Source organism: Cupressus sempervirens, chromosome 4 (genome assembly GCF_028749045.1).
Source record: "Cupressus sempervirens isolate cs-2001-9-10 chromosome 4, ASM2874904v1, whole genome shotgun sequence".
In the NCBI taxonomy this organism is placed as follows: domain Eukaryota; kingdom Viridiplantae; phylum Streptophyta; class Pinopsida; order Cupressales; family Cupressaceae; genus Cupressus; species Cupressus sempervirens.
The window spans coordinates 463,389,224-463,408,967 of NC_143121.1; the positions used below are offsets into that span (position 1 = coordinate 463,389,224).

At 35.3% G+C, this 19,744-nt stretch overlaps 1 protein-coding gene across 3 annotated transcripts in view; it reads right to left on the bottom strand.

Moving 5' to 3' along the window:
- AUG5 (HAUS augmin-like complex subunit) overlaps positions 1–19,744 on the bottom strand; it is a 64,977-nt gene that overhangs the window by 37,666 nt on the left and 7,567 nt on the right. For all 3 annotated transcript variants that reach the window (XR_016363883.1, XM_089825522.1, XM_089825521.1), the window contains exon 4: positions 10,703–10,879. Coding sequence is in view for 2 of the 3 variants with exons in the window: in XM_089825522.1 (XP_089681648.1) it covers positions 10,703–10,879 (177 nt within the window). In the remaining variant the exon portion in view is untranslated. The remainder of the gene's footprint in view (positions 1–10,702; positions 10,880–19,744) is intronic.

Below are 19,744 nucleotides of genomic sequence, written 5' to 3' on the forward strand. Positions count from 1 at the left end.
TCACAGAAGACCACATAGCAGCCATAGCTAAGTCTCAAGAATCACCAAAATCAGGAAGTTTGAAACGACCATGATCCTCAAGACCCACTACAACAATAAACTAAGTCGCCCGATCAATGATGGTGCACTGATGTGAGTTGGAGGTGACATCCAAGTTTAGAGAATGTCACAGCAATTGACTGACTGAGAGTAGATTTAGTTCCATCCCTGGAACGTAGTACACAACGAGGAATATGAGGTTCCTCCCAGCAAACTGAATCTGAATGTTGCCTTTGCCGACAACCGTGTACTCTTCTCCACCACCCAAAATAACCAAGTCCGAACAAGGTTAGTAGTCAGTAAACCAGTCTAAGCGATGAGTGAAATGATGAGGCACCTAAATCAATGTACCAAGCAGATGACTTCACATGATTTGCAGGTCTTTTAGCCATGAAGGCGTAAAAGGCCGACTCTGTCTACTTAGTGTGCTTAGCACTGTTCACTTTGGGCTGCGAACTTGATTGCTTAGATTGTGCAACTAAGCATTTCTAACATTCAACCTTCATGTGTCCAAACTTGTGGCAATACTTGCATTGAATGTTCTTCTTTCGGAAACCATCTAATGCTAGAGCAGAAGACTTCTGCTAAGATGGTTGCTAAGACCTGCCTTTATCCTTCTGAAAGGATTTCACCTATAGAGGTGGAATTGGAGCTGCTACCGAACTATTGTTTCCACTGATCTTGCTGAAGCAACAGTGTGCAGAGATCAGTGAACTTCAAATCAACACTAGAAGATGTGATGTTGAGGGTCTCGATAAGACGCTCATAGGACTTTGGTAAACTCCGAAGAGTGATAACCACAATATCCTCTTCCTCCATCTTGCGACTGATGGTAAGTAACCGATCACGGATTTCCTGAATCCAATTCAAGTGTGCCTAGATCGAGGTGCGCTCATCCATGATAATAGAAAACAAAGTGTTTTTCAGAAAGAAAGCTTTGCTTTTGTCAAAAGTCTCATGGAGACCTTTGAGATGGGTCCAGATCTTGGCAGCTCTCTTACCAAATAGAATTTGAGAAAGCTGATCATCAGCTACGGATAATTTGAGAAGCATCACTGCCTCTCGATTATTCAAATCCCATGTATCCTGATCAAAACCAGGAGCAATCGAACACTTCATAACACCCAGTACAAGTTGATCAATGTTACAATATTCAAAAATTGTGATGATCTGTTGCTTCCAAGTGCCATAATTTCGACCATTGAATTTGGAGTTGTGCTCGAGCAGAATGTTTGTCAGAGATGCCATGGCACATTTTTCAATGAAAATCTGTGAAAATTGGTGAAGACATGTCCTTTGAGGTAAAAGAACAAAAGACCCAGAAAAATCGAAGTGACCTAAAAGAGAGCTCGAAAAACCCAGAAGAAATATGGTGTTGTTTTCAAGATCCGCTGGCTCGAAAGTTGAGGCATGAAAATCAAGGCACCCAGAAAAATTTGACAATGACCAAGTTGAGCTCTCAAAAAACCCACCATGAAATTGAAATCAAAAAAAAAAATCCAAGCTCAAAATTTAGGTTTCGAGCAAAACCCTAGACGATGGCCATGAATGGTCAAAAATTGCAAAAATAATGAGGTTTGCTGATAAAAACGCTGAGGTTTCTTCAAGGATGGACGAACATGACTGGAGAGTGTTAAACGAACACCAAAGAAATGGTGTAGCAATTGGAACTTTGAAGAATCGAAAGCAGAAACCCGTCTGCAAAAAACGGCACGTTTTTTGCAAAAACGTGATGCACAGCAAAGACGTCTGCAACACAAAAGCGAGATAGCACAGAAAATCATGGTTTGTAGCAGCACCATGTTCCTCAGCCAGCGAAAACGGGAGCAATAAAAAAATGAGTTTTTTAAAAGCACGATTTTTGGAGTGCCGACTGCTCTGAAAAAAATGAAAAATCACACACAATGCAAGCTTGTTTTCATTCACAAACTAGAGATAATGCAATCTTCAAACAAATTTGATGATTTGTTATTGATGATTCTCCAAAATTCCAACAAAACCATAGCCGGCTTTTTTTTTTTTTTTTGAAACAAGAAAACTCTGAAATTATTCCAAAAAAAAAATTAACAAATAATTTCAAAAAGAAATTACAATTTTTTTTTGAAAAAAAAATTAAGTAATGGCTCTAATACCATATATTACGAAGTAACTAGTAAAATACTTGCTTGTTATTAACAGAGACCAAAAGGTAATACTTGCTTGTAATACTTGTTATATTACAAAAGAATAAAATGATGTTTCCTTAGGAAATGATCATAAAGAATAGAAACATTCTATTCTAATAGAGAAAGCTAAAAAAGCGAAAGCCAACTAAAGCTAACTAGATATTTACAATAGATTACCATTAACTAATAATAGACGATTATCTATTATTGTAATATGGATATAGACACACATGTACATACATACATATCTTGGTGTAAGAAAATGATTGAGCAAAGCTAGGTTTAAGAATAGTTAAGCATGTTGTCTAAAACCCCACTTTGCAAGAGAAAAGACCTTCCATTAAGAGAAGGATGCCAAAGGGCTCATAAGAAGGTCGTCCTAGTAGGACCATTGCAGCCTAGCACAAAGAGGGCACTTACAGAGTCAGGTAACCCCTTATAACCTCCACCAAACTCCACAAAATGGCAACTATATATTAGGAGAGTGTACATGATCGGGGAAATCAATACAAGCCACCAAGCAAAAGGATTATGGTAGACATCCACTCTTAGGTTTGGTGTAGAAATGGCTTCAAGCGGACCCATCATGTCTCTTCCCCCAATATGTTTTTTGTGATTGAAAGATCCAAGTCCAAGATCATATTAGTGAGGAAAGATTTATTCAATTAGATATAACCCTCACCCTAATTTGTTGCAATTGTGATTTTAAGGCAAATTCTGGAGCAAATTAGGAAGGGAACATCGTCCTATTCCACTAACTATTATGAGCCTAGTTGGTGTTGAAGTTTGCAACTCAAGCATCAAGAGATCAAATATCAAACAACACATCATTCAGGCCTTAAGAATTGTTACAACATGAATAATATCTGACTGTGCCTTCTAATGGCAGCAACTCCCTCAAACAGCAATACACATGATAGAGTATTAAGAACAGTAAGATGTGATTGATTAATGATAAAAGGCAGTTCTATAAGTTAGATCTGTCATTGATAAGACAATGTTCAATTATGAAAGGGACAGATCACACATGGAAAAGTCGCTCCTCTACCAAGAAGTTGCAACTGCATAAGGAAACATGATTGCTCATCATCAGAAGAAAATACAAGTATCCAATGCAAGCTTCCATCAAAGGTGCGTCAAGACTTAAAAATAAGAAAGGGAGATACAGCTCAGAAAACATCAGCAGACTCCAGTAATTAAATTAATACATCAATTTCTATACTAATAAAGAATACGGATATCCTGTATACTGTCAACATCGTGAATGGGCTGAAATAATAATTAATCGGTCCACATATCTGACTTAGGCATCAAATCGGCATCACTCAATAAAAATACGAACCTTCAGAAATCAGCTTCTTTTATCAGAACACCATTGAATATATCTCGAGATTGTACTATTGCACTTCCTTTCAGATGTATAAGCTTGGACAGCATCAACCATCAATTAACCTCTCCCTCTGCAGAAATATCAGTGTGGAATCTGTACGCAAAACAACCCACCCACTGACATAGCATCAAGTACCATATCAGAACACAACCTACATACCCTCAATAGAGAGCAGTTGAGGGAATTGTATCCAACTATGCATTCCACATATTTATATAATAAATGCTATATCTTATTTGTCAAATTTTGTTTTTATATTTGCATGTACGTATGTATGTACGTAGACACACACACATACATACATATCTTGGTGTAAGACAATGCTTGAATAAATGCCTCTAGGTTGGAAAATAGTTATGCGTGCTGTCTAAAACCCACTTTGCAAGAGAAAAGACCTTCCCAGTAAGAGGAGGATGCCAAAGGGTTTGTAAGAAGGTCGTCCTAGTAGGACCAATGCAACCTAGCACAAAGAGGGCACTTACAAAGTCAAGTAGGCCCTTACAACCTCCACCCAACTCCACAAGATGGCAACTATCTATTAGGAGAATATCGATCGGGGAAAGCAATACAAGTCACCAAGCAAAAGAATTGTGGTAGACATCCACTCTTAGGCTTGGTGTAGAAATGGCTTCAAGCGAACCCATCATATCTCTTCCCCCAAATTGTTTTTGTGATTGCAAGATCCAAATCCAAGATCATATTAGTGAGGAAAGATTTATTCGATTAGATGTAACCCTCACCCTAATTGGTTGCAATTGTGATTTTAAGGCAAACTCTAGGACAAATTAGGAAGGGAACATCGTCCTATTCCACTAGCTATTATAAGCCTTGTTGATGTTGAAGTTTGCAACTCAAGCACCAAGAGATCAAAAAACAAACAAACACGCCATCCAAAAGCAACAATAGCAAGAAAGGATTGTTATATTCCACAAGAAAAAAACAATATGAAAGACTAATGATTGCAAGATGACTTACAGTGAAGAGATAAATTGCTTTTATAGAAAGCAATAGTACTAAAAATATACAAAAGTTAACTCAAACTAAGAATAGCAAACTAGAAGTGCATGATATGCAGAGTGTCAAAACTGGAGCTCAATTATACTAAACTAAATCAAGTTGAACTAAGTAAATTTAAGGCTGGCATGCATGTGCAGCATGTGCTCAAATTATGCAGGAGAATATTCTTGAGCATGTACACAACTAATTTATGAAACATATACAAATATGCCTATTGCAACAATATCCATGCTCTAATTCTTGGTAATCATTTGCAAATCTAATTGGTGTAACTTGGTATTGAAAAGGATTCAAGTTTTCAACATGCATTAATTCAAGAGCCAATTATAATTGTTCTAGGGACAATTTGTTTTGATTATTGAAGCCATAGATAAAAGTATTCAAGTTTTCAACATGCATTAATTCAAAAGCAAATATAAATTGTTCTAGGAACAATTTGTTTTGATTATTGAAGCCATAGATAAAAGAATTACGAAGAAATCAACAAGAAGTTGTTTTCTCGCAAGAAGTTTTTGCTCATAAGGTTTTCAGACTTTAACTAGGTAAGTCCACGCTATTCTCTCGGCTGCAACTGTATTAAAAAGTTTTGATGTGACACAAAAAGGTATTAAACAAGATCATTTGCAAGGATTTAAGTCGATTTAGGGCCAATTCAAAACTGTTTAAAGAGGATTTTGAAGCAACATCTAATTCTCAAGTAGGTTTTCAAGTTTATTTTCTTTCTTTTATTAAATCATTTCAACTCCTTTTTGTTGCATCTACACTTATAGAAACGCAATAATGGCATTTCCTAAGTACTCTATTGTTTTTAAGTGTAATGAAGAAGATTTAACACCATTTTTAACATTTTTTCACTTTTGCTCAAGAATCTCAACTTTTCCTAAAAAACTCAATTCCGAACACTTTTTTCTTGAATTTTTCATATTTCAAATATCTCAAAAATCATTTAAACTAATTTAGTATTTTCTAGATTTTTTATTAATAAATTCATTTGTGATGTTGTGGTTTCAATTTGTATGAGTAGGTTAATGATTTGATTGATAATGGAAAACAGAGGTTATTTTACAATGGGGTCAGCTTCAAGGTCCACCTAGACCTCAATAGACGCATTCTAAGGGGTCTAGAGAAAAGGCCTGAAAGTATGATTTTGAAGGATCAAAACATGATACCGGAATTTGAATCAAGTGTGAAAACATTATTTATGGAGGCATGTGCCGCTTGAAATACCACCTTGCATACATCACAAAACATGATGCGAGAGTTTATGTGGGAACCACAAAAGAAATTAATATCTTGCTGCTCGAGAAGAGAAAAAATTGCAAAGGAAAAGGAAAAACTGGCCATGAGAGCATGCATAAGCTAAATCTCAAGGTGTAACAATCAACCTTGAAAAAGTAGCAATTGCAGGCATAGTGGACACTCTTCTTGGCTCACGTATCTGCAAATTCACCACCCTCTCGGCCACCACTTCTGATACTTCTAGTAGAGCACCACTATTGATGTCACAGGTGCAGTCTCTAGATAGATATTTTGTGCACAAAAACACATCTGAAGCACAGCTATCATTAGAGGGAAGTGGGTTGAATAAGAAGGGGCATCAACACATAGACATTGCCTGTGTTGAGAGGTAAAACGTCAAATGAAAAGAAAATTCAGCTCCACCAACACATTCATACAATAGGGTACTTCCTCAACCCTCATTTTTGCTTCTCACCATCCTTATAGGATCCCATGAAGAGGTCATGGAGGGCCTCACTACATACATTCAAAGGATGATACTCGATCTTGATTTCATGCAGCAGGGTACTTCCTCAACCCTCCTTTTTTACTTCTCGTCATCCTTATCGAATCTCAGTGGAGAGGTCATGGAGGGCCTCCCTGCATACATTCAGAGGATTATATTCGAGGTTGAGGTGAGAAACCTCATTGTGTCTGAATCGGACACTAACCAGAGAGCAACACACAAGCTATTCTCTTCATACTTGGCTAAAAGTGGAAGAACCACTCAAACCCCAAGTATAATATTTGGAATTTTGGAGTATTTCTAATGCAAGATAAATAGATAAAAATTAAACTATGTTTTCAACTTGATTTCCAGCTCTTCAATATTTTATTTTGTATATGCTTCTACAAAATTGGGGTAGAAATGTCACAAATCTGCAAAAAAATCCCTTTATGTCAACTTTATAAATCATCCAATTGTAAGTGCAATCAGAGCTTGTTTAAGGACATTCACATGAAAAAGAGGAACAATTTAGCACAAAAGTGCCTCAATGACCTTGTCTTTGTACATAATAACCTTCAGTTGTACACAAGGTAGAGGAAACACTAATTGGTCCACGTTGATTTGGATGGCATAGATCCTTATAGTGATTGGACGTCACAACAGCAACTTCCATTATTTACAGAGGATGAGATCTATGATTTGGAAGGGCAGGCTATGGAGGAGGGGGTGGATTAGGATTGAATGACAAGGATAAGGATGAAGAGGTTGAGAATGATGAGTCTTTGTCAGTGCCAACACCATCTACATCCACGATGGAGGTCGAGTCACAGTCAATCATGTTGAGCAAGGAGGCGCTGCCACAGCAGACTCCTATGACCAGATCCACACCACCTACCCCTCCTACAGTTTTTACTTAAAGTTTTACAAAGACAATTTTCTATTTTCATTTTGCTTCAAACTATCAGGCTATCAGCCTTTAGCCACATGAGGATGGCATTTTGTACCCAATTTGCATGTAAATATATCTGACTTGTTAAATGCATCTCCTCACTGAAATTTGTGGAAAAATAGGTATTTCAAATTAAATTTCAGCAATTTTCATGTTGTTGAGGTTTTCATCAAGTTTCATAGAGGTTTTCTGTTTCAGGCCTTAGTGAGAAGCTGTTGTGTCTAAGCATTTCAACTATGCTTGAACAACGAAAAGGAACATTCCTCTGCATTACATCATTGTACGATATTGGCATTATTGAAGAGTATCGTCTTCAATCATTTCCATGGTGATAAAGCTCATCCAATCAAGGGAATTGAGATACTAGAACTTGTCCATTGTGACTTGACAATTTAGTAAATTACTCAAGTTTTTTTCAGTTCAATACTACCAATTGCTATACCAGACTAGGCATTGTAATGCCCCCTCCCAAATTTGCCCTGGAATCTTCCCTAAAATCACAATTTAGAAAAAATAGGACTAGGGTTTACCAAATTTGAGTGATGTGTAATGTGAACCTTGCAGTCACTATGTGAATACAAAAGCCCACAAACACACGCGCATGCGCAAATGCATATGCTGACATACATGCATGCACAGACCCCCCCTTACGCACCCTTGCCCGCACATGCACAATAGAGACAAACAGAGACACGCATACATGCACACACACCACGCATGCACAACAAAGACATGCATGCACAACAGAGACGTGCACGCACATACACACACACATGCACGCATACAACATAGACACGCAGAGACAGAGACAGAGATGCACCCACGCTCGCGCATGCGCACACACATGAATTGCTTTATTTTCCCACCCTTCCTATGCAATCTAGTTGTCTCAATCTCCTCCACTAACAAAATTTTTCCACAACCTTTTCACCCTTTGACAACCTATCAGCAAAATATGATAATAAACTCTCATATTGTTGCCCCTAAATTCATTTTACACAAATGCCATAGACACTTTAGTACCCCATAAACAATTAAAAACTAATCCTTATCGCTTTATGGTGCAAATTGTACAAGAGGTTTCTTGGCATCAAATGGGCCTTTTCCACAAGTTTTGAGGTGTTTAAAAGGAGATTCAAATGGGTTTGTTCTTGCTGGCCCTACTACACTACCACTTCCTGAAAAACCCTTGATAACTGCCATACTCTCTAGCTCCATTTTTTTTCTTAGATTTGAACCTCAACCTCCTCACAACCACTACTCTCATTGTTGCTCATGATTTTTTTGGTTAACAATTTAAAAGCGAGCTGGAAGCTCAAATAAAAGAAAAAAATAAAAAATAGAAGTGCCCTCATTGTTTTAAAAAATTGGGAAATTAAAATTAAGATGCAAAACAAATTGAAAAAACCAATATCAAATGAAAAACTAGCCTCTAATGTAGGTAGATTTAAAGCCCTAGCCTCCTATTTCAACTGTGATGTGCTCTCTCTTTTCAACTGCTATTCTTCAACAGAAGTTTGCAAATGTTAAAATGATTTTTTTTTTCTTTTTTTGTTGTTTAATGGGATGGGGAAGTCCTTGGAGGTCCACCAGCCCCCATTTTTAAATTTACACATGATTTTTTTTAACTTAAATTTTGTTTTGTTGTGTTGCAATATATTAATATGCGCGTGTGCATGCCCATTAATTTATTTATTAGCTACTTCATAATATATGATACATTTATATTTAGATAAAGTATTAAATTATTATACTTTTTTTAATATATACCATATTCATTATATATCAGCTAAATCAAGCCATACAAAACTAAGTGAAAAAAAATAGCAAACTGCATAACCCAAACCAGCAACATAGCTTGACAATACACATGTCACTATTGAGATTTCAAAAAAATGTCTGATTGATTATCCCTCAAACATATCTACACCTTATATCAGCAATAAAACTCTTTCCAATACTACTGTCCAATCAATTATTATGTGTGCCGGACCTACTTGGATGACTCCACAAAGCACTATCACCTACTGCACACCAGTTCTAAGTAAAACATCCCTTATTTCCCTTGAATCCAACATATGTATCTCTTGAGTTTTGTTAAATCCTAGGAAAATTAATCATCTATCTCCCTATATATATATGGAGCTATCCCTTAGCCATCAAAAGTCCCTCCCAATACTGATTTAAGAAAAATAAATAAGAAATTATTCACCATTAGTTGTTGCCACAGCACAGCTGATCCAAGCACTGTATGGAAACCTAATCAGAAAGTCGCACAAAATACTCTCATCTGGGGCACCAGCTCCCAAAAAAGAAAAATCCTATCCATCATTTCCTTCAATTCCTCATAAAGACGGAGATTTCTGCATAACCACCATGCAAGATGGTTCCCCAAGGGCACCCTTTTCCCAATGCACACATGGGAAAGGACAGATATTTGCATTGTACAGAATTGAAATGTACAACTACATAGTTTTAGATAGTAGTTAATGCTACTATCATTGCAGTTATTTATGGTAATATTTATCTATCTTGGGTTGACCATATGATTTATCTGCCATATGCAGTGTTGCAAGAGGCCACACCCCTGGATCTGAATGATCCTCCAGATATCCAGGGGATTATAGAAGTTGAACTGCCGTAGAAGATGGTTCCCCAAGGGCATCCTCTTCCCAGTACATACATAAGAAAGGAAAGATATTTGTATTCTACGGATTTAAGATGTACAACATAATATTTTTAGATTAGTAGTTAATGCTAGTCTGATTGCAATTGTTTATGACAATATTTATCTTTGCTGGATTGAAACATGAATTTTACATCTAGACATTTAATTATCTTATTGCATTTGAATTAGTTTTAATTGCTGTTCCCCAGCCATACCAAAAATCTGATAAAAACTGTCATACACAAACTCTGGAAAAAAATTATACTGCCAAAATTCGAAAGAGTTTGACATTTCCAAAATCCAAAAATAAAACTGCCTTTCCCTGAGTCCAGAAAACATTTGCCGTGATTGAAACACATTATGCCATCCCTACATCGCCTTACCCTAAAACTTCAAAATGTTTATTCTATTTAATTTTCCATTCACTTCCATTAAAACACACAATTTTAGCATTATGTTATCCCCAAAAAATTCCTTGTTTAATGAAGATCCATTTCATAAAAAGACTACACAGCTTATTTTAGGTCTTTTCATATGATTAAATATTGCACGGATTTCAAAAGCAATCCCCCATGTTGGAAGTAACTAAAAATCCCATCTTCAACAACAGCTATTTTTTGGTTTTTTACGTTGCACTCCACTCCAACCACAATCTTGCCCATACACACCAAAATAAAATATCCTGTTAAGAACAAGAGAGAAACAAACAGACAATAATTAATAGACACCTAAAGATAATTCAGTGCACCTCAAATTGTCTCAGGCCTCCCGAGCTTTGAATGTTTTCTCCAACAACATATGAATAGCCTGCATCTCCATTATCACTGCCATGCATTCGCCTTATCAGCTTCTCACTGGCCTTCCTTGCCTCTGCAGATTTATTCAATGCATCTTCAGTTTCCATGAACTGCTGCACATGGGCTTTCTGCATACAAACAGATAGATGTTTCAAATTCAATTCAATAAAAATGGCAATTTACTTCCATCAAAAACAACCACTGAATCTTTTTAATTTTTAATACAATTTTACAGCATTAAGTACACAGAAAACCTAAGCTTCACATTAGCGTAATTCTCTTCTCCAAATATGCAATTTTGATGCAGGCAAACACCAAATTATTGTCAATGCTACTTAATATTATAGAGGATATGTCTCTGCTAATAAGATCAAAAGAAAAATCACTTAAGAAATAGTCCTGTGATATGGAACTTGTAATACAATGCAATTAAAAGATTTCCCCATCCTTTATAAAAGAAGGTTTCAAAAACTGCAAAATAAAAGATACTTTAAAATGGTTTCCAAAATATCTAACATAAGTAGGAATCTTCTGTCAATATTTTAGAGATGAATGTCCACAATAGCAAAGAACCAAAGTTGCATGGATACAGATACAGCTACGGATATGGTATTGGATACGAATACAGCCATTTTTCCGAAGACCCCTGGCATGGATTTATCAAAGAGATTTTCATTGCTTTGGAAAAAATATGGACACATAATTACTGCATATACCACAAATCTTATATCTAAAGTTTAAACATAACACCCTCATTAAAATAAAAGTCATATTATTTTAAATAATTATAATTTAAAATTAAAATTTATAAATTTAAGAATTAGAATTAATAAAAAAATGTTTAATTGATAATCATAATATTGATCTAACTTCAATTCACAATTGAAAATTGAAAATTAATTATTCCAATATATTTATTTAAAAATTAAAACCTCTTAAGAGTGTAAATTTTTATTTATTTATTTTTGTTTAAATAAATTCATATTATTTGTAAAAAAATTACTATATACTATATATTTACATAATGTTAACTTTACCAAGTATAAATCATATCTAAAACTCAACGGCATAACTATAATATTTAAAAAACATTACAAACAAATCTGTTTAACATTTAAAAAATGTGACAAACAATACAGAATTCATTATCTAATTTTCTAGAGCAGCTGATCAAATCATATTGCTATAAAATGAAATCATTTCCAACATGGAGGAAGGAAATTGCTCCTTTCTTCTCCGTGGATTAAAACACAGGAAAAAACAAATCTAATGCCATGTGAAAAATTTTGTATATTGCTCTCTAAGGAATAAAATTTCAGAGAAAAATTTGAAGAATTGAATACCATAATGGTGCATTCTGTCAGATCTTTAACTTAATATGTAGGGAATGAAATGGAGTAGCTGATAGCCTGGCCAATTTAGGAGCAAATGGGGGTAAAGGAGGGGGATTGGGTTACCTTAAATACATAAGGCTTTATTAAAGTTTAAAAGCTAGGAACAAGTTAGATTTTAGTAATAGAAGCCAGGGTTTTATGATAATTGATAACGGATTAATCCACTAGCCACTATCTCTAGTGGATTAAGTCTAATAGAAACGAAGTCAGAGGTCTTAAAAGCTAGGAACAAGGTTAGATTTTAGTAATAGAAGCCAGGGCTTTATGATAAAGGATTAATCCACTATCTCTAGTGGATTAAGTCTAATAGAAACAAAGTCAGAGGTCGTTATTTCCTTTAGTATAGGGGGCAAATGTAGTGGTCTAACTCTATATATATAATTATCCATCACTACGGTTGATATATTACTTCTTTTCTAGCATTCCCTTTTCATTGTATGAAAGTAGGATACTTTCTAAAAGTATGTTTTGAATTTGGTAGGATATATTGATATAATGGCTGATCCTTATTTTCCTTCTTTAGATCTCAGCATCCGTAGATACTAGAAAGCTCTTACTTCATGTCTTTTCAGTCTTGCTGAGCCCTTGATACCTTCATTACGTCCTCCATTTTAGTCATTTCTGGATTACCATTCAAAATTTTAGATGGGAAGTTTACATGGAAGGAGATAAGGGTAATAGACTAGCCTGTACATACGGAGGACTGCCTAGGAGATGTAACTCTCATTATTTCTCCGGTAATTGAGGCATTATTAGCAATAAATGTACTCTTATATACTTATATCTTTATCTGTCTTTTTATATATACAAAATTTTCTCTCTTAGATATTTTCCAAAATATTTATATCTTTATCTGTATTTTTATATTTATATATCATATTCACAGGCTGATACATATGGATTTATGCTCACATTCTTTCCTTTTGTCTATTCATGCTCATCTTGGTGACAGAAGTTGTGTATTTATATAATGGAATCTTAGAGTCTGACATATATATTAAATGGATATGTTATAGAATCTCATTTAAGAAATTGTATCATTCAGAAGTGGCTGAGTATTGGCTCGTTTAAATTGGGGATTTTCTCTGAAATACAGGCTAATACAACAAGTCCCTATATTTATATGTATTTCTCGTTGCCAGAATGGTGAATATATCTACTATAGGCACTGTAGAATCATGCTTGTTTCCATTTCTTAGCTAAAACTCTTCATACCTTTGTTAGCTTTACAGTTTTTCCTAACTTGCTTATTACATGTATGAAGGTTGTTGTCAGTAAAAAGCTTGTAGCAGGTTTTCTTCTGCATTATCTTTCTTCCACAATGATGTATAAAATTCCTTTGTTTAAACCTTGGAGGTAAATATATTTTCAGTTCCTACAGAGACAGGATGTTCGTAGCGCTTTGGGTCATTGCATTAGCTGAGACAACATTTGACATCAATAAGAAACAAATTTGGTAATGGGGTAATAGGCGGACCTGGGTCCTGTGGCCACAATAGGATAGAAATTTTATGGTCTTTTTAGTTCATCATTTAAACAGGGATCTTTAAAAGTTTATTCTAGAATAGCAATTATGTGAGCAACACTAACATTCAGTGATGCAGGACTCCTTAATCTACTCACAGGTGCCAATAAATCCATAGCTTTCATTGACAGGTTGTTGTCTGGAGGTAGCATCAAGCATAGACGCTTGGCCTAAGACAACTTCATATTGTTCATATTGTCAAATATTTCTAATTTAACACCTAGCCTAAGTCTATAGGCATGGTGAAAAGCAGATAGTGCCTCAGTTAGCCTAGTTAGGGTTATTTTTAGTAACAAGTTCGGTTTAATAGATGTTATCTCTAATGCTTGACATGTGAATGAGGATTAGTGATCCTCGTATTATTCCCACTAGTCCAGGGCAGATTAATTGAATCTGTAACTTCTATTTGTATTCCAGACTGCACAAGTCCTGGGCGAAAACTGAAGTTTTATTTATTCCGTTCTTTCCTACCGATGCCCGCACAAAACGGAGACTATACTTGATTGTAATTTATCTTAATTATAGTAAAATAATTTGGCTTCGGCCTTTTACTGATCAAAGAAAACTTAATAAGTATTTAACAAAGAAAAACCTACGTTACCGGTACTTCCCCTTTTGCCTTCACATACGGGTACGGTACGTATCGGAATCAGATATATCTGAAATACCCTGTGGAATCGAACAGGGTTCGATTTCTACCTTTTTTGCAATGAATCCGAATGTTTTTGGATGACGTGGCGATTTGAATGTTAACGTGGCAGTTTGACTAAGATATTTAGGGTCGGCGTCTGATTTTTCTTTGTTTTTAACTCGATTTGAAAGGTTACGTGGCAGTTTGACCACGATATTTCAGGTCAACGTTTGGTTTTCCTTTGTTTTTAACTCGTTTTTACCGTAGTAAAAACCCTAACGTGAATTGATAACCGCGGCACAGAACGAAAACGTCGAAAAGAAACCGCAACAGACGACAGGAGATGACCGGCAGCAGCAACTGGGACGACGACGGGAGACGACCGGCAGCAGCAGCAACTGGGACGACGGAAGCTCGTGAGCAGGGGGAGTCGACTGGCGCCAAAGCTCTGCGTTCAGGCTGAAGGTATGTTTATTTTAATTTTTTTTCAATTTATTTAAAGTTATAAATTTTTATACAAAGTTTTACGTATAGTTTATTTTATATTAACATATGTATGTTTTAAACTTTTATAGTTTTATGTTATAAAGCTTAAACTTCTAAACAAAATTAAAATAAACATAAACATACAAATCAATAATATATTAATATTATAAACTATTAATATATTAATATATTATTGTTTCCTATGTTTAGGTTTTTTTTAATTTTTTTTAAATTTATTTGAAGTTATAAACTTTTAAAGTTTTAAATACTATATATAGTTTATAACTTTAATATATTATTGATATAAAAGATTTTCCAAGTTTTTTTAAAATTGTATATATTATATTATATATAATATTTATATTTTAAATTGTAATTTTTTAAATGATAGTCAATATTTAAATATTGAATAAATATTATATTATATAATGTCTAGAGTATTAAATTATAAATGTTAATAATGTATTTTTTATTTTATTATTTAATGTTTATTAATTTAATATTTATATAATAAATTATAATATTTGTTATAAATTGTGATTATAAATATTTGTTATAATGTTAAATTGTTAATATATATTTTTATTTTGTTTTTTAATGTTCAAATAGAAATTGAATTTGTTTATTTTTATATTTAATATTGTATTTACTATTATTTAATTATTTAATAACATTTTTTATTTTTAACTTGTTGGTTCTTGTAGACAGGAGAATGTCAGCTTCTTCTACTGCTCGACCCAAATTCAAGACCAATCCCAATTCACCATTATGGAAATATGTCACGATAAAAAGCCAAGTAAAAGGAGGTGGAACATTTGTTTGGGAATGCAATTTATGCCATGTGGAGAAAACTAGCTCCTATAGCCGTGTGAAAGCCCATTTATGTGCCATTCCTCAAATGGGTATCAAAGCATGTGAAGGACCAGATGCAAAAGGATTGCCACCTCAACAAATAGCAGGATACATTCGAGAGCAAGAGGAAGCAAATGCAAGAGTGGGACGTGCCACAAACCATCCATTGTTGAAACAAAAAGGAAGTAGTTCAAGGCCCCCACCTTCTCCATCCCATAGTGACTTTCCTGATATCATAGTAGAGAACCACCCGTTCTTGGACAGAATTGAAGAAGAACCTGTTGCTGAGAAGAGAAGTAAGGGACAATTGGAGAGAGCATTCAACAATGATGCTAGGGAGATTGCAGATGAAGCTGTTGGAAGATGTATCTATGCAAACGGTTTGGCATTTAATGTTGTACGCTCACGATATTGGCAGGATATGTTGAGAAAAGCAAATGAGGCTCCGCAAGGGTGGATAGGGCCAAGTTATGAGAAGGTACGCACCACCTTACTAGCAAGTGAGGTCAAAAATATAAACAATGCATTGGCTCCCATTAGAAATTCATGGAAACAAACAGGGGTGTCAATTATTCCTGATGGGTGGAAGGATACCAAAAATCGACCATTGATAAATGTGATTGCAGTGTGCCCCAAAGGGGCAATGTTTCTAAAGGCTGTGGATTGTGAGGGACAGGTGAAGGATGCACAATTTATTGCTGATATCCTTATACAATGCATTGAAGATGTGGGTCCTGAAAATGTTGTCCAAGTTGTTACGGACAATGCAAAGAACTGTCGAGCTGCAGGCTTGTTGATTGAGAGACATTTTGAACACATCTATTGGACACCTTGTGCTGTCCACTCTCTCAACCTAATGCTACAAAAGTTGGGTAGGAAAATAGATTGGATCAAACAAGTCTATGCTGAGGCTGAAGAGATTCAGATGTTCATCACAAACCATAACATGTCACAAGCCTTTTTTAGATCATTTTCAGAGTTGGAATTGCTGAAGGTAATCGAAACACTTCAAATTTTCAATTCTACATTTCACTACTAATATGAATTTACTTTTTAAATGTGATAATGATTTCTTCATATTTTAATTTTGATTTTTAATTCTTGAATAGGTTGCTGAGACTCGATTTGCATCCAACACAATTGTCTTGAGGCGACTTGTGTTGGTGCGAGAGGCACTTGCTGGCATGGTTATTGGTCAAAGTTGGACTCAATGGAGGCAATCCAATACGGAAAGGGCAACAAATGTAAAGAAAATGATCCTAGAAGACACGTGGTGGGAAAGAGTGGAATATCTTCTTAGTTTCACCGAGCCCATCATGAGCATGATCCGTTTTGCTGACATGGATCACCCAGGTTTGGGAATGGTATACGATGGCATTGACTCAATGATTGAGTTAATGAGAGACGTCATCAATAAAAAAGAGAAGGATCCTGAAGAAACTTTCTTCAAAGAAGTTAAATCAATTTGTGTTGAACGGTGGAACAAAATGACCACCCCATTACATCTTCTTGCATTTGCATTGACTCCAAAATTTTATAGTGATGAAATTCTTTCTCAGCCAATAAGGGTACCACCATACACAGATGGAGAAGTAAGTGATGGATGTAGGACAGCACTTAGTAGACTCTTTCGTGATCATGCAATGGAGGATTTAGTTACAACTGAGTTTGTTGATTTTGTATCCTCTAACTGTCGAAGTGTTGCTGCTATCCGTGACAAGTACAGAAAGGAAGCTCATGCTTGGTGGTACCTTAATGGCCATACAGCACCACACCTTCAAACTCTTGCAATCAAACTTCTATCACAGGTATGTTTCTTAATTTTTGTTCCACTTCTCTAACATTGTTAGTCTGTTAATGTCAGAAGTAAAGTTATTTTTATAGTTGCAACTCTCTAACATTGTGACAAATGTTCAATAGGTTGCTAGTTCTTCTTCAGCTGAGAGAAATTGGAGTACATACTCCTTTATTCACTCAGTGAAACGCAATCGATTGGCAGCAAGTAAGGCAGAAGAATTGGTTTAAGTGCATTCCAACTTGCGCTTTCTTACTTATAAACAAAGTCTGTACAAGGAAGGGCGCACAATGTTGTGGGATGTAGATCCTGAGAGAACAGATCTGGACTTTTCAGTGAACGCACCATCTTTACCCTCTGTGGAGGCAAATAGCCAACGTGCTTCTAGCTGTGGAAGTGAAACTGGGGCTGCATGTGGTTCCACTGATCTTGATTTTCTTGATGACCCATATGATGCTGATTGCTAATCAGTCTAATTGTAATATTTTGACAGTTTAAACTTTAACCAATGCACAATGAATTTGATACAGATATATGATATATCTATCATAACATTCAATTTTTGGCAAATTGATATGAAACTAGACTTCAAGTAAATCATTATAAATGTGCTACTGCAATATTTATGGCAGTTTTGTTTCTACTTTTCAAGCTGTAACCCTGTATACATGCACAGATATATAATATATATTTATGATTTTTATATGTTTTTAGTTTTGTAACTTTTGTTTCTACATTTCAAGTTGTACAAATGCATATGTATATATATATTTATGATTTTTATATATTATTTGTACAGACGTATCCAAACGTACCCAAACCCCCTTCCCAAAAAGTTGCCATACCCATGTATCCGTATCCGTGCCTGTACCCGTACCGGTAACTTAGAGAAAAATCAATTTCTATCTGATATTTTAGAGTTTTTACAATTATCTTCACATACGACTCAGGTTTTTCAATAGCCAAATCCGAATTAAACTGGCATGGCTAAATAAAATTATCAAACGCAAAATCCTACATATCTGTACCATACTTCAGATGTACCATATATATACCTGTTTATGGTACAGGGGTACATGTACCAGCAAAAAGAGGGTGCCTTATCTGGTAACCCTGCAAAGATCACGTCCTGGAATTCTTACATCAGATAGAATATTCAACAGAATACACCAGTTAAAAGAAGAGAAAAGTCATCATTGCAACAGCCAGGAAACCACGACTAACAATTCACTCAGCTCTAGTCCCTTTCCAAAATTTCAAGATCCAAGATGCAACAGATTCCCTCAAAACATTTGAAGACAAATGTGCAAAATATAATAATTTAGATATATAATCACATCCACTAGATTCTGTTGAATTATTTCCAAATGATCACACTTCTGTTGACTAATCCCAAAATATTCACACTATAATTTTGTTTTAAAAAGTTTTGGGGAAGAAATTTCTATTTTCCTATTAAATGCTGTCACTTTTCCCCAAAAGATGTCAAAATTAAGTTAAAATCCTGAAAAATAATAAGTATTCCAATGACTCTTCCCTCACACGTAGCACTTGCTTGCAGATTGATGCAATGTGAGAATCTGTTCTTCAAAATATTGAGATGTAAATCACCCCACTTAAATATTATCAATCTAATATAGGCTTTATGGTTGAAGTCCCAGGAGCTGATATATTCACATCTTCTCACTCCATGACTACAATCAGTTAGGAAAATATCCGTTATATAACTAAATATTATTAAGGGCTGCTGCTGCCTCCCTTCCTTCCCTGTGCATTTAACTTCTCGTGTCATCTGTGTTTTTGAGCAGGCTGTAATGTCCCTTCCTTGGGCAGTTCAACCTACAGTGAGGTTGGCCTATAATCAGGGATTCCTGTAGGGAGGCAGAGTGATTAGGGGACCCAACCAAGGGTTGTGGAACTTAGCAGAGAGCTTTATAAGTCGTTTTCAACAGTTGAGACAATCTATTATTAACACCGATTCTCATAAGCAACAAATCTTCAGCAATCAAATACAGATCGAAACATTCAACAATAGCACTCATCCAAGAAAGTAGTGTTCACATTGAAAGAGGGAAACAGCGTCAAATCAAATCTGTCCAAGATACCATGGCAGACTACAAATACATAACCTGCAATAAGAGTATATTGTGCAAGTATAGTGGAATGAAATAGTAGAATCCATAATTTTTGTGTGATAATGTGAAATGCATATTCTATATCATTAAGCTATCTATAACCAGCAAGCAACCATGTGGAGAAGAAAAGGAAATGCAAGAAAGGGGAGCAGATATGAGATGATCATCTAACTAG